At 33.7% G+C, this 16,131-nt stretch overlaps 1 protein-coding gene across 1 annotated transcript in view; it reads left to right on the forward strand.

Annotated features, from left to right (window-relative positions):
• CSMD3 (CUB and Sushi multiple domains 3) overlaps positions 1–16,131 on the forward strand; it is a 764,662-nt gene that overhangs the window by 455,185 nt on the left and 293,346 nt on the right. The window contains exons 15-17 of the mRNA XM_004679632.2: positions 1,467–1,793; positions 3,640–3,834; positions 15,470–15,608. Coding sequence (XP_004679689.1) covers positions 1,467–1,793; positions 3,640–3,834; positions 15,470–15,608 — 661 coding nt within the window. The remainder of the gene's footprint in view (positions 1–1,466; positions 1,794–3,639; positions 3,835–15,469; positions 15,609–16,131) is intronic.

Genomic DNA, 16,131 nt, shown 5'->3' on the forward strand with positions numbered 1-16,131 from the left:
GTTTTAAGTCCTAACATTGTTCAGGAGAGAAAAATCAAATTAGAGCTATAAATTATTGACATGAATGTGTATAAGTATCTTTACATATACATATAAGCATCTTTACACATACATCTATGCAGATAAAACCTATATGTTTACCTCCATATCTATGTGGAAAGATACAGTTTAGGGTCAGATTTCTGAATGCTAACGAAATATCTGAGTTCAAATTACTTATAATATTTAAAACAATATTGAATGATATAATTATATACTCTAGTTTCCTATGACTTTTATAATTAGTAGGCTAATTATACAATTATAAAATTTATTACTTTTAATATTCAAATTTTAGAAATTGTGCATGCTGAAATATTATTAACAAAGTAAACCAACAATGGAAAACAACTGTATATATATGAACTAAGAATTCATGATCTTAAATGATTATATTAGAGTTCATAAGCAGAAAATGCCATAGAGAGAAAATACATGTCTGATGAAGAGCTATGTCTAGTAGACAAAGAAGTACAAATTAATATGATGAGAGCTCAGCTTTTTATCAAATAAGAAAGATAAAATGACAATATTTTATGTGGATGGGGTATTATACTTCCTAATATATTTCTGTTACATTTCAATGTGAGTAGTACAGAATTTTTAGGCAGAAATTCCACAAAAAAATACTGTGAAGCTTAAAGTTAATACTAAATAACAATAAAATTTGGTGCAGAATTGTATGAATTCCATTTTACTTAATATATATAATAAAACATTGAAAGAAAGTATGCATTGCTATTTAAACTATGATCATTTTCTTTTCTCTGTGGGAACATTTACTGTTCCTTGTATTGTTCCTCTGCTTTCTAAATGCTCTGTGTGAATCTTTAAACCAGATGTTTATAAAAGGTCAAAAAATAATGGTAAGGGGGGGGGAAATCTTTGTCTTATTATGATGTGAGAACACTCTGGTTGTTTTTCCCCAGTGTTAGTCACTAGCAATGGCTATTATAAAAGCTAATTCATCACTTTGTCTGTGTTGTAAACTAGCAGAGATCCATGTGGGAATGAATCTAACCTAGTCACCACCTTACTCCTTGCTTTCTGTGAGCCACATCATTCCAGTTCTGTTACTGTCTATATGATGTTTTTGTCTCTATTCATAAACACCGTTGCTTTCTATGAAAACCTTTATATATTTTTCAATATTCTTTTTAAAGTGCAAAAATGAAAGCTGCACAGAATTCTCACATAAACATGACAAATGTCAAAATAATGCTTGTTAACTCCAATTACAGTTTTGTGCATATGTGAGCAAACTGCCATCCAAGATACTGGTTACCACTTTACTATTTCAAGTGGTAGAAGTTTTCCTGTATTGTAAGATCATTTACATTATTTTTAGTTGATTATTAGATTGCTAAATAAAATGAAATATTACTTTTGAATATTTATTGTATTTCTTAATCTTCCTATTTTAATAGTTCCTTGCCTCTCTAACTTCACTGCACCAATGGGAACAGTTCTTTCTCCTGATTACCCAGAAGGGTATGGAAATAATTTAAATTGCATCTGGACGATAATTTCTGATCCAGGAAGTCGGATACATCTTTCTTTCAATGATTTTGATCTGGAATCCCAATTTGACTTCCTTGCTGTTAAAGATGGTGACTCTCCAGACTCCCCAATTCTTGGAACCTTTACTGGTGCTGAGGTGCCTTCCCATCTTACTAGTAATAGTCATATACTGCGGTTGGAATTTCAAGCTGACCATTCAATGTCAGGGCGTGGCTTTAACATCACTTACAACAGTAAGTCTATTTTTCCCTATAATATTTTTCACCAAATTAGAATTCGAAAGGAATATTATAGCTACTTTCTTGTTCTACAGATAAGGAAACTTGAACAAGTAAGATAGATAATTGTTTCAGGGATTGAAATTTTGTCTTGCTGTCCAGCCAGGCCTTATTCTCTAATGTGCCCTTTTGCTTAGTTTGTGGAGCCTGATATATGAAATATGTTGCAAATGTTATTATTATATTAGCCAGTGTACTAGCTTTTTGTCTTTTCAAAGTGACACTAGAGGTGAATACTGTCCATACTAAGTTGTCAACAAGTAATTGCACATCGTACAATTAAATTACCTCTGCATGTGTCAGAGAGACTTGGTAGGTAAAATGGCTGCTTTATCTGAATATCTTTTTCAAAACGTTTCATATATATGGTATAAAGACAGATGTACATATTCATTTTTCTATTTACAATGTTTATTTTGCCTTGAATGTGTAAAAACTTTAGCTTTAATGTCTTGGTAACTACAGGGTATTATGCAAATATGCTTCCTCATTCCCCTTTTTAGTAAATAATTAATCTATCATATGTAAATTATTCTATGTAATAATAGTTGCGTATGAAATCTTTGGTTCTGAAAAAAATATTGTTAGCCATTGCATATAGGAACAACTTGTTATAATCAAAATTGAGCTTTTTTTAAAAAAATAACAGAACATAATGATTAGAAAGAGGTATACTTACAAAATGTGTTTTATATATTTTAGAATTTAATATTATTTTGTATAGTCTAACTTAAATAGGAAATGAGGAATAAAATTATACAATTTATAAATATCAAAGTGATGATTAGTGAAGATATTAAATAACTGCATGTACTTACATAATACAAGTATAATCTTAAAATATGAAAGCCTCATAAATTATATTCTATACATTTAGATTTTGTTATGTTTAGTATACTTCATTTACATTACACTTTGAAAGTGAGTTGTACCCTTTTGGTCATCCAGATGAATAAAGAGAAAATTTGGGAGGTTACATGTAATCTATAATTCATGAAATATTAAGCTATTTTTTCTGGGACTATGCTAAATATACACCATAGCAGACACAATGCAAAATATGATACTGGTCCTGAACTTAAGAACTCACATTCTTATGAGTGACATGAAACAAATAACCCAGCAAACAATATGTTGTGTAGAAAAAATTAAACGCCATACCAGGGGATACATTTCACTAATATCTATGACCTGGGGCAAGCTACTTAACTTTTCTGAAGCTCACATTACTCTTTGGAATAAATGGCAATATTTCTTCTATCAGGCTATTCTAAATGTTAAATGAGATAATGACATCTCTAAAACTCCTATCACATAGACATTGCAAAAAAGTCTCTTACCCCTTTTCCTAAATAACAGAAAATATATGTGCATGGGAAATTATGAGGAAATTATAAGATTTTATACTATATTGCTGCATTTCACTTTAATTCTTACAATGAGATTCTCTTTTTCAAACAGCGAATCATAAGTATTTGCAATGGGACATCATAGTCAGCCTGCTCTGATTCACAATAATTGGAAATCTACCATCTTATGCTTGATATTTTTTGCAAAGACTGTAACTAATGATCTCCATAAATAAGCACAAATTCTTCAATTTTAAAATTGTGTAGTTTTATATTATCATATTTTAAAGCAGCCAAACCTATAATACATCACAGACAAAAAGGTCTGGTCACAGGGAAGCCTGACTAAATGTAAATAACATTAAAAAAAATCTCTTTTCATCATCCCCAATTCACAAAGGTCTCTCTCATATGACTTATTTCTATGTTTTTGTTTCTTTGATATTCTCAAGCCTTTGGACATAATGAGTGTCCTGATCCTGGAATACCAATCAATGCACGGCGGTTTGGTGACAACTTTCAATTAGGAAGTTCGATTTCAGTTATTTGTGAGGAAGGATTTATTAAAACTCAGGGAACAGAAACAATAACTTGTATTCTTATGGATGGAAAAGTCATGTGGAGTGGACCAATTCCAAGATGTGGAGGTAAGTACAGTGTAGATGAAAAATACAACCCCATCATCACTATGCATTCAATACCATAACAGGAAATGTGTTGCTCTATCAGGTTGTTAAGATAGTATTTAGGCACATATAGCTAAACAAATTATATTTTAAATGTTAAGCTTATTAGAAACACTTATTTAAAACATATTAAAATGGTGAATATTGGTTGCTTGTATAAATTTTCTTCAATATACTGCAAAGTTAGATTCATACACTGTACAGTTTGCATTTATTTTGTAGTCACTACAAAGTTCAGTTCAATATACATGTATGCAATATATATGTAAATTGTTGGAGGTACATATCTGTTTCTTCACATAAAGCCCGGCATTATTTTGGTAAGATGTTAGGGTGATTATCTTTCAAAACAAAAGTAATGACATATATTGTATATCAACTTTTAATCTATAGAAAAATGGGATGCAGCTGGGGGGGGTGGGTTTTATTTAGAATTTCCACAGTAGGAACTAACTTTCTGAATTCTACTTTTCTCCTTTCACTTTAATACTTAAAGTTACATATCTATTCTATTTAAAAGATACAGAAGAAATTTTACTGGTAAAAAACAAATTGGAACCATGAGATACCCCTTAATAGTTCACCATGAAATGCTTGATGGTAATTTTTAAATGTTTTCTTTTTTTACGTGCTTTTCCAATTTTTCTTCTTATCAATGCAAAAGCTTACAATACAATAGACCTTTGCTTTTCAGACTCTAGCTAATACATTGAAGATATTCAATGTATATTTTTCAGAAGCATAGTAAACTAATACTGTCATTATGTATACTGTCATTATGTATACTGCTGTTTCATTATATTGAACAATTTCATGTCTCCTGGTGAAGTGATCCAGACCATGTAATTATGTTTTCCTGTTAGCTCCTTCAGTTAATACCTCCCACCTTCTTTAATGGCTTTCTCATTTGTAATGTCATGGGGTTGAACTCGATGATTTCAGTATTCTTTTCCAAACCTGAACTATTATGAGGGTAGCAGGAGTTACTCTGCCAATGGTTATGACTATGCTATTATATTTAAAAACATAATGGAGTTTTACAATAAAGGTCAGGAATTAAAAGAGAAAAATGGAAAGCAGTGTACAATTTTTCCATCATACTTTGGCCCTACGTTCATTTGTTCTGTTACAGTTCCTAACCCTGAGTTGGGGAACCAGTCAGGGAAACCTACATTAGTGTTAGATGGAATATTGAGAAATGGGAGATAAGTTACTTTAGAATAAATAACACTGGTTCAGTGTGATTAGAGTGTTGGGTAGATGGGTGGGAGTTTAATGAATAACCTGAGAGATACAAGTATGCCCTGCTTTGTAAACAAAGATGAACCAATTCAATTCAGACTTAACATGTGACTAATGGGAAATCAAGGTAGCTTGCAATTCATACATTCTAAGCCTTTTCTCTACACTGGGCGTTGTTTACAGTCCCAGTGGACAGGCAGTGAGACCAATTCCAAGTCCTGGTTGAGTTTTGTTGTATCTTTGGGTGTTAGTTTAAGAGCTGCTTGGTGCTTAGCTGCATGGGATGAAAAGAAAAAAAAAAACAACAACAACAAAAAAAATAAACTAATGAGGTTGGAAGTGGCAAACCATTTTATGAATTCCTGTGAGGTTTTTCACTATCTGTGCTATGAATGACTTAACCTTTATAATGTTATTTAACTTTTAGAAATATTAAAAACAAGATATTTTAACTAATCTGATATAAAGCAGTATTCCTCCAGACAGTCTAAAGAGAACTGTGTGAAGTTTCCCAAGGAGAAGTATATTTTATTTACTGCATGTGTGAGTGAAGTTACATGTAGTTGGTTAGATGCACAGTTTTACATCCAACAGCAGGAGAATATCACCAAGGATAAGATAGGAGACAGAAGAGGTAAAATCTGAGTGTGTCAGAAGCAATCTTAATGTGATACTCTGTGTTAACTGATGTATCTTACTTGATTCAGGTTCTAATATCAAAAAAGAATAATGTCAATTATAACTAACTGGTAGTTTTCATTTCTGCCCTAAGGTTTGTAAAAATTTTCTTTAGCTTAATTTTCTATGTAAGTAATGATAAAATCTAAGACTAGCTGGGTAAACCTATTTTTCTTATTTAATTGGTATATACATTGGTTTACAGCAATGCATATATATGTGTATATATACATGTATAAACACATATGCACATATATGTATAGATATACCTATACACATATGCATGCTTCATATATATGCTTCATATATGTTACTGTGGCTGGACATTGTTTTCCAACATTTGCACTCAGCTCAAATTCATTTAGTATTTATACCGTGAAGCACACTGTGGCTCACTACACTTTATGGAGGTGTGGCGGATCTAAGTTCATAAAAGTACCTCATGCTCACTGTCATAAATCAGGAATCATAACCTCAAATATGTATAGAAACAGGCAATAGTAGAAGTTAATTGGTGGACTGTATTAAACAGACTACCCTACTAGTGGGAAGACATGATCTTGCACTTTTTACAGAGACATAATTATAGATAAACATCTCTCTGTTAAACAACAATAACAATAAAAATAATAGAAGAAATATCACTGGCAACTAATAACAGCGTTTCCACTAGCCCATATCGTCTATTTATGCACGTTTAAAATGTTAATTTTCCTAAAAGGAAATGGTGTGAACAGGTGGCTAGAAAGATCGCAGTGTACTTCATCAGTCAGCCTGTGCTGCTCCCCTCTTTGTCTCTGGTGAATCCTCTCATCACCCCTGCACCTCTGGCCTGTACCCTAGCTCTGTATGCATAAATAAATAAATCTTAAAAAAAAAAAAAAAAAAAACTAAACATGTTTGGCCCTCCCTGATGGCGCAGTGGGTTAAAGCACTGCACTAAGAAGCTTAAGCCACTTCCACATGAGTTTGATCCCCGCCTGCCCCGGAGGTGATCCATATGGCTCGGCAGACCTCTCCTGGTCCGCCCGCTATTCCCCTCATGAGTGTATTTCGTCGATCTGCCTGTTCTGCTCCCCACTCTGTCCTTGGTGAATCCTCTCACCCTCCGCATCTCTGGCCTGTACCCCAGTTCTGTATGAATAAATAAATCTTAAAAAAAAGTAAACATTTTCTAGTTAATTCATTGAATTCTTCCTTTTTAATGAATGTTATGTAGCGCTAAAGTTTGATACACTAGCGTCTGAAGTCTAGCTAGTATTCTTATCTCAATTGTGCATTCTCCTCCATTGTCAATTCAGAGTAGCCTCTGCAATGCCTTTACTTTTGTGTTGATATTCTGCTCATGTGTGATTTGTTTTTCACCACTTGACACTATAACTTTTCTGAAATTTAAATGCTAAAAGGTCTCAATTATATGTGGTATGATTTCATAGGGGCAGATTCAAGCTATACCATATTTTTTCAAGAATAGTTAACAAATAATAGGTATTTTATTGTTTAAATTTGTGATGCAAACACTCCAAAAAACTTAATAAAATCATCTCTTCCTCCAAACTCCCATCTAAGATTACCATTTCATATGAGAATGATCATCATCATCATCACCACAAACATCATATTTCTGTCTCATTTCCTTCAAACTTACACACAGTCTTGCTAATCTATTCTCTCACTCTTCTTTCCCAGCCTCTGGCCTATGCCCTAGCCCAAGTGAATTTACCCCTCTCCTTCATAATTAACCCTCAGGCTGACACAAGACTCACTTATTCCACTGTACTCTGTCCCTGGAAAGATTAATTCTTCCCATTCAATGGTTTTCTCTTGAAAGTAAGTCTCCCAGGAGCTCAGTGAATATAATTATCTCCCTTATTATATATATTTTAAAAAATTGCATTGGTTTAAAAAAAAAGTAAAGTTTTTGACATAGCTTTTCTAGCTATTCTGAGTTGCATTTCTGTACTTGTCATTTGGGATCTACCATGCTATGAGAGTTAGAATAAAACAAGAAAGTTTTTTCCTAGGTGTCAATCAGTAAGTGCTAAGTCATATGAAGTTTGCTGACTTATAAAAGCAAAACAGTTGGCCATAAATTAAATCTCCTCTCTGTTGCAGTCACAGAAGGAGACTGTTCATGATTTGAGGATTTAGTATTCATTGGTAAATGTCATTTTTTTAAAGAAATGTCACTGAACTGTATTGATGGGTATTAAAAGATGAGAATAATTTATTTGCAGACCAAATATGAGAGTTTGGTTAAAATTTATTCATTATTTTGTTACAAAATATGAAATGCATGACATTTCCTTTTTAAAATAAAATTTGCCTTAGAATTTTACTGTTATAAAATAAGTTGACTGTGCATGAAAAAACAAGTCTAATAATTTTATTCTTTACTAAAATTCATGTTAGTAAATACTACTCAAATTTATTTCAATTTCTCTTTCTGATTTTTCCTGATCATCGTGAATGTTCCAGAGCTGTCTTCGATATTTTCTTACTCCTACTTCCCCTCATTATAATGACATTTTTTAATCCACTATATACTTTAAATAACAATTATATGCTTATATCTATCTAATTTGAATCTGCAGCTTAGTTCTGTTCCCTGAAGTTCAGGTTCATATATTGAACTTTCTACTAAATATTGCACTTAGGTGTCTAATAGGCACCTCAAATTTAACCTGTCCAAAAGTAACTAATACCCCACCCATCACTCCAAACCTGCTGCTGTCAAACACAGACTTTCTCCATCATCATTAATAACACTTCATTCTCCCACTAGTTCAGAACAAAGGTTCAGAAATTTCACATTTTTATTTTTCTACCACAGCTATACACAGACCATCAGAAAATTTTCTTACCTCTGACACTGAATAAAATTCAAAAGCCATCTATTTATTACCTCTATTGCGGGCTTCCTAGCTCAGCAGCATCACTTCTAGCCTAAACAACTGCAGTAATCTACTGGTCTGAGAACTTTCACCCTTGCTTTTATTCAGTTCTACAGAAATGGTTTATTGTCAGTGCACCTTGCCCACACATTTGTTTCTTTACAGTCATTTCTCCTCCGTACCTCAGAAGGCCGTGATGCGGATATACTATCTAATTCTCCCCCTTTCCCTGGCACTTTGCCTCCCATGCTCTCTACATTGGAGCTAACAGTGCCCTCTTTGATCTAAAGCAATCCCTTCAATAAAAAAGGAAATGGATTATTGACCTTCAGGATTACATGGTTATGTTCTTGAATATAATTAGTGTGTAATACATTCTCTGGACTGCTTAATAGATCAAAAGGATTACACTTAATGAAATACATTAGGAAAGTCAGATAAATGCAGTTGGCTCAAAGTTGTTGATTTAATTAAGACACTGAATTAGACTAAATGATAGGAAAGTTGCTCCTTCCTTATGAGGACTCATAAAATTTTCTAATATTATTATCACTGTGGCCTTCAGACAGTAAAAAATAATGAATGAATAAAATGCATGTCTAATATAGTCAGAGTCCAATTTTCCTGTTACTTTTGAGCTGGTATATTAAGAGTCTCCCAGCCCCAACCCCCACACAACTAAGGAGAAACTAGTGTCAATATTTCCCTCAATAAAAAAATGCCTTCTCAGACCTCCCTGGTGGCACAAGTCGTTAATTCTCAGCACTATGAAGCTATCAGCAGCCACTGTGGCATGAGTTTTATACCCGACCAGGTAGCTGATCCACATGGTGCAGCGGACTACTCCTGTCTTGCAAGCTGCTCCCCTCAGCAGTGTATTTCAGTCATTATGCCTGTTCTTCTTCCCTCTCTTGTCTTTGGTACATCATTTCACCCCCACACACCTCTGGCCTACACCCTAGCTCTTGAATTCATGAGTAAATTAAATAAATGTTAAAAAAAAAATCCAGGACTATTAAGTGGGCTCTAATAGACTTGTGTCTCAATTTGATCTCAGGTATACCAGTCCCAATTTATATATGTAACAGGAAATCAAGGGAGATCTATAATTATAGATGTTTTTCTATTTTACCTACTTATCTCTCCATCCACCTGTCTATCTTTGAGTCTGTAACTGATGGAATCATAAGTTATTTAGCTTTCCATGCGTATCTCTCCCTTTGGGAAAGAGGGTATATTATTACACAGGATACCTGCTCATCTACCGTCTATGTCTGTTTACGTTTTTAAGAGAAAGAAAATTAGTGAAAACTGGAAGAATATAGAAAGGAAAAAAAAAAGTCTACTTCAAACAACTTTGTCAATGAACAATGTGAATTTGTATTAAATACCTTGTATTAAAGGTACTAAGATTAAATGATTAGGAAACTAAACAACTTAGGACAAACATGAGATCTGCCAGGAATAAGAGCAGGAAAGTTACTAGAATAGGTTGAATTCCTTTATCAGGAGATTAGGCAATGAGAAGACTCCAGTCCTTATTCTTACCTTCTCCTCATGTGGGAATAAACACTGTTCATATATGACAAATGAGCGTCATCAGTGTCCAGTCAAGTTGAGGGAGGGAAATAGCAGCAGCCAGGTGGGGACTAGGGCAGCATAATTGGATTAGTCCGAGTCCTAATACACCACAAGAAGGACCTAGAAGGAACCAGAAGGGTTTCAGATGGGGATACAAAGACAATATCTTCTCTATTGCAAGTGCTAACATGATGGGAGGATTGAGTTGGCAAGTGCTGGTCCTTATTCCTCTGCCCCTCCAAACAGTCTCTCACCCACTGTGAAAGATGCACTTACTTGAGTGGAGGGAATATGGTAAGAGTTTTAAATTGGGCTGGACTGAGTATCTAAATACTGAAAGTGGTAAGAGAGCTGGAGGATTCGCTTGACATTTCTTTAAGGAGACACAGATTTGGCAGTGTGTGCTTAAAGACAATAAATAGAAAGAAATGTCCTCTGATTTTGTTCCATCAACTTAATAATGTTCCATAAAATGCCTACTTAAGAAGAACTTTCTTTCCCACTGCACAGGATACCCTGCATATGGTTTATGCTCCTGCCTACTTCCATATGGGGCATCTGCAAGAATTCCTGGAATGACAAAGATGTGATTGAAATCCTTGGAGAATTGTTGGGAAACAGGGAGAGAAGGCTGGAATTGCATATCTGAGGAACTTTCCCTTTGAAAAGAGGTTTTCTCTGAATCTCAATTAGCTTCAATTGGAAAGGAAGGAAAATAAACCCTTTCATTCACTGATATTAGTCTCATCAGAGAGAATTCTTTTGAGGGAGCAATTAGAATAACAATCTGATGTCTAGAGCAAAATTTATTCTTGGTTTTCAGAGTGTGTTCACTCACATATACATATTTATGTCTGAAAATAAACTCCACATTTAGCATATATTTGGGTGGTATTAAATTCCAGCTCTGCCTTCTGGAATACCACAAAACATTTTAGTCACAATCTGCAAGGAATTTGGTATGGCTACAGCAAAGATGGGCTATAGAGATGGAATGATGTTCTGCGTTGAAATTGCTTCTCTGAAGTCCTGACACTGATTCCCACGCATCTGGATCCCCCTTCCCCCCCCCCTTTTTTTTTTAATCAGAGAGTTCCAATTTTGTTCCCTTTAGATTTCTTTGAACCATCATGCAAATAACTAGGTTCCCATGATTGCTTACTACAACTAAAGCTGAAAGGTGTATTTGATACCCCCCCAAAAAAAGGGGAGGGAGAGGAATAAAAGGAACCTTCATTCTTTAATAATCCTTGATAGGGTGTCTAGATTTTAGCATGCATAGCTGCGCAGACAGGCTATCATATAAAATGATAGAATGTTCACTTTTTTAATTGACTTATAGCCAAATCACTGTGATCAACACTCAGCCTCCTCTGTGCCCAGCTCACTTATGAGCATCCAAGTACCACTTTTTAGGTGAAAGAGCATTTCTTGCTACCAAACGATAGAATGCCTAGTTAATCTTATTCAAGATAATTCTAGATGAACATAGTCTATAGCATTTCAAACTTTAATATTTTCATATTTTCAATTTTTCCTTTATACTTAAAATAACACAGAAATTAGCCAGCATTTCAAAAGACATTTTGTAAGACAAACTTTCTTCAGGCTTTAGAAAAGTTGTCTACATTTTTCAGTGCTGATAGCAGTAACAGGACTTGAGTAAGGTTTGAGGGTCATGTTAAGAATTCAGATTTCTGGGTCCCACCTTTTAACTCCCAGAAGTGCATTCTGGGAATATGCATTTTACAAGTTCTCTAGGTACCAAATAATATTTGGAAGTCTTTGAAAGAATAACCATGGATAATACCAAAAGATCCCCATGTGAACACCCTCCTTCATCCTCTGCTAACTCTAAACTGCCTTAATAAAAATCACTTGGCTTTCTTCCATAACAATTGTGTCCCCATTTTCTTTCTCTTCTCTTATCTTCTCTCCTTGTCTTCTATTTAGTTTTTTTTTTTTTAATTTTATGTATTTATTCACACAAGAACTGGGATATAGGCCAGAGGTGCTGGGATTTCACCAGAGACAGATGGGGAGCAGAACGGGTGGATCTACTGAAATATACAATTAAAGGGAGCAGCAGGCAAGACAGGAGAGGTCTGCTATGCCATGTGCCACAGCGGCTGGCCATTACTTGATAGTGCTGATTTTAAACCCTGTCCTCCATGATGGCCCTCTCCCATTTATGTTTTAATCTAAAGTTATACTTGGAACCCCCCCCCCATATCAGAACTGCTTTCTAATACCTCTTGAATGTCACCTGTCCCTTCTAGTATTTTCAGGCCCCTCACCCAGCTCAAGCACATACTTGTCATCTTTCATGTTAACTGCAACAAATTGTAGACATTTATCTCTTGAAAGAAGTTGTAATGCAATCATCATATAGCATTTTATTTTAAATTTTAGAACCTAGTCCAGTATCTTCAATCTAACAGAAAATAGTGATATTCATTGAATTAATGAATTCTTGTATAAATTATTTAATATTGGGAAAGTGCTTAAAACTGGGTGGTTATAGCCTCAAATTTGTCCGACTCAGTGGATCAAATAGTCTGTCCCAATTACTGATGTTTGTCTTCACTGAAAATATGTGCTTAAATTAATTCCCCTCTTGAAAAATTAATGAAATAACATCTGTCATATCTATAGGCAAGTGTTTCTCACTTAGAATCTGAAGACTAATTGAGTCTTATCTCTGCTACTACTTAGGTTTTTTAGTTATATTTTATCAAATCATATGTGTCTTAATATTTTCATCATGTTTAAAACTGGCATAAGAAAGAAATCAGCATCATTAATCTACAAGAATATTAAAGCAATTATTAATAACTGAAGCAGTATATATAAAAACATATAAGCTCAAATGCATTGTGACTATTATAGTGATAAAAATGAAATTGTGTCCTGTTACTATTTTACTATAGGTTTTTCTAAGGCTAGTTAAATAATCAAATCAAGATCAGATAGAAGTAAAGAAGAATTTTAAAGATCTGGAAATGGATATTATAAATGGAAGCAAATTCCAACATGAAAGGGGCAAAATGAGGATATTGCTACCCTTAATGGGATAGCAGTCTGGGGGCTGTAGGAGAAAGGAGTCATAAAAAGGAAAGAGTGACTCGTGTAATGAAGACTAGATGCTTCTATGCCCTGCCATAGAAATAGTTTAATAAGAGAGAAAGCAGTTAAATATATAAACATTTCTTAAATGTGAAGAGCCACATATTTATTTTTAGATATTTTGAAAAAAGGATACAACTAACATGTAAAACTATCCAAACTAATTTTATGGATAGTTTTTCCTAGGGCAAGTTTAAAAAAGTCATTAAGTTTAAAAAAATCAAGTATAAGAAAAGCATTAATTAAACAATGTAGATGTTACATAACTATGGAAAATTGCAAGTTTTGGATAATTTATTTCCTCTGTATTTGTATTGTATTCATATTGCAGTTAGATTTCTCTCTACAAATTCAGACTTTGTCGTTAATATTACTATTAGGTCTTTGTAACAGTTTTTCCTTATACTCCACATTGCTTTTTGTTTTGAACAGAATTCTACATGCATCTGTTTTTTTTTTTTGTTTGTTTGTTTGTTTGTTTTACTTTTCCTCTTTTAGTATTTCTCTTCAGTTTTTTTTTCACATGGTTTCCTGCATATTAGCCATGCCAGACATTGCTGCTTTCGCCACTCGTGATCTACACACGCACATATTCCTGCCTTCCTGTGTCTTGTTGTCACTTTGATCATGAGGTTTCCCCAGACCTAATCCTATGCCAAAGAAGCATATTTTGGCAAATTCCTCTACCCTTAAGTTCCATTTAAAATTAAAACCTTTCACAGTTTGTATTTAAATTATTGTACTGTTATTAAATTTTAATATAATAGCTGCTATTTGCTTCATTTTTTTTTCCTGTGTACTTCCTGAGTACATGGAGTATGCTAATGTCATTGGACTGCAGAGTGAAGGGAAGTTCAGACCCTAGGCTAAAGAATAAAACTATAGCTATATCATGTGTGGGCTTACTGGACAACGTAGAAGGGACTCTTTGAAGGACTTGGTCAGATTTTTAATTAAAAATAAGCACTATAACCATATAGCATGTAAGACAGTATTTACAGAGATTAGTTGGGGCGATTTATTGTGTGGATGAGATTATGGCAATTTGAACTAATGTGGCCACCATACAACTAGAGAAACACCGGTAAATGGGTAAAGATAATGGAAATAGGAAGGATGACAACTTTCTGGTGTATTTAACTCAGTGGATGGTGTTTTCATTTACTAATATAGGGCATAAAGGGATAAAATCAGTTTTAACTTCTGTGATGTCACAAATTAGCTTTGAAAGTACTTGAGACTTTTAAACCCTATGACTGTGGCAAGGTGCTCTTCTCTGAACTTGGTTATCTCCAAAATCCACGGCTACTTAAAATGCTATCATTATGGTTTTAAATTAGGGAAAAACTGATGATTAAATATTTGAAATAATAGTCCAAAAATATCAACTAAATGTTGAAGAGAAGGGAATAGTATGATGAAACTAAATTTGAAGGATACTATTATGAAAGGTAGACTTATACAAGTAAAAAAAAAAAATTAGCTGATAGGAAAGGCTTTTAGGAAGGGGGCTGGACCAAGGTAAGCCTAAATTGTTGCAGAACTCTAGAAGAAAAAGATCAATGTTTTTGACAATGTGTAACATAAATTAGTGGTATCTAACAGCATGAATTAGAAAATTAAAAGAAGAAAAAAACTAAAACTAGCACTTTATTATTATTATTATTTTTGAGCTTAAAAGATGAAGATGGAGATACATGAATATATTGAAGGGATGCTTTTAGAAGACTTGAGGGTTATCTGACATGCTAAACAAGTAGCTTTGCAATATTTCAAAAAGTAAATTACTTTTAAGTGAAAACAGTCCATTTGTAGTAGAAGGACTAGATACACTTTTATTTTCAAAAACATGATTAACTAGCATCTAATATGCACACATTACTTGGAAAAGGGCCTAAAAATTGTCACAGGCAAAGAACCTCACCAATTTTAGGTCCAGCCACTTGCCTGCCACAAATGCAAATGAAAGGGCTTTCCTGCAGCAATAAGAAACAACAAATATACATTCATACTGAATATTTCTCCTGTATGTTCTAAAATTTTGGTCCTAATTTATTCCCTGATTACATTTTCAGCTCCATGTGGTGGTCATTTTTCTGCTCCCAGTGGATTGATTCTCTCACCAGGATGGCCAGGATACTATAAAGACTCGTTGAATTGTGAGTGGGTAATTGAAGCCGAGCCTGGACACTCCATCAAAATTACATTTGAAAGGTCTCTGAAAATATTTTTATACCTTTTTTTAAATAAAAATAAATCTATAACAATAGTTGAAGTTCTGCCTTTTGCTTACCAAATTAATGTATAATTTTACTGTGATGATCAGTTATACTTTGAGTGTTGCAGATTGTTATATTTTATGCTTTCAGCCAATTTCAAGTTAATTTTCTATTTCTATGTGAGTAGTACTGAGCTATATACAATTTGAGTAGTACTGAGCTATACACAATGTGAGTAGTACTGCGCTATACAATAAAATCACTTTTGGCTTATATAGATACACATGCTACTAAAATATATACACCATAATCTTATGCTTAATGAATTTAGTCCCCCTGTATTTTGAAGGGGACCTGTAAACTATGTTTTGTTATATTTAAAGAATCAAAGTTGCTGTAAACAAATCTGAATCAATGACATGTTGCAGCTTGTAACACCTATATACCTACACTTTCCAGTCTTTTAAAAAATGGCTATGTTCGATTAACATGTATTAATGATTGGCAAGGGGAGTTAT

Source organism: Condylura cristata, unplaced genomic scaffold, assembly GCF_000260355.1.
Source record: "Condylura cristata isolate star-nosed mole 26May11 unplaced genomic scaffold, ConCri1.0 scaffold00009, whole genome shotgun sequence".
NCBI lineage: Eukaryota > Metazoa > Chordata > Mammalia > Eulipotyphla > Talpidae > Condylura > Condylura cristata.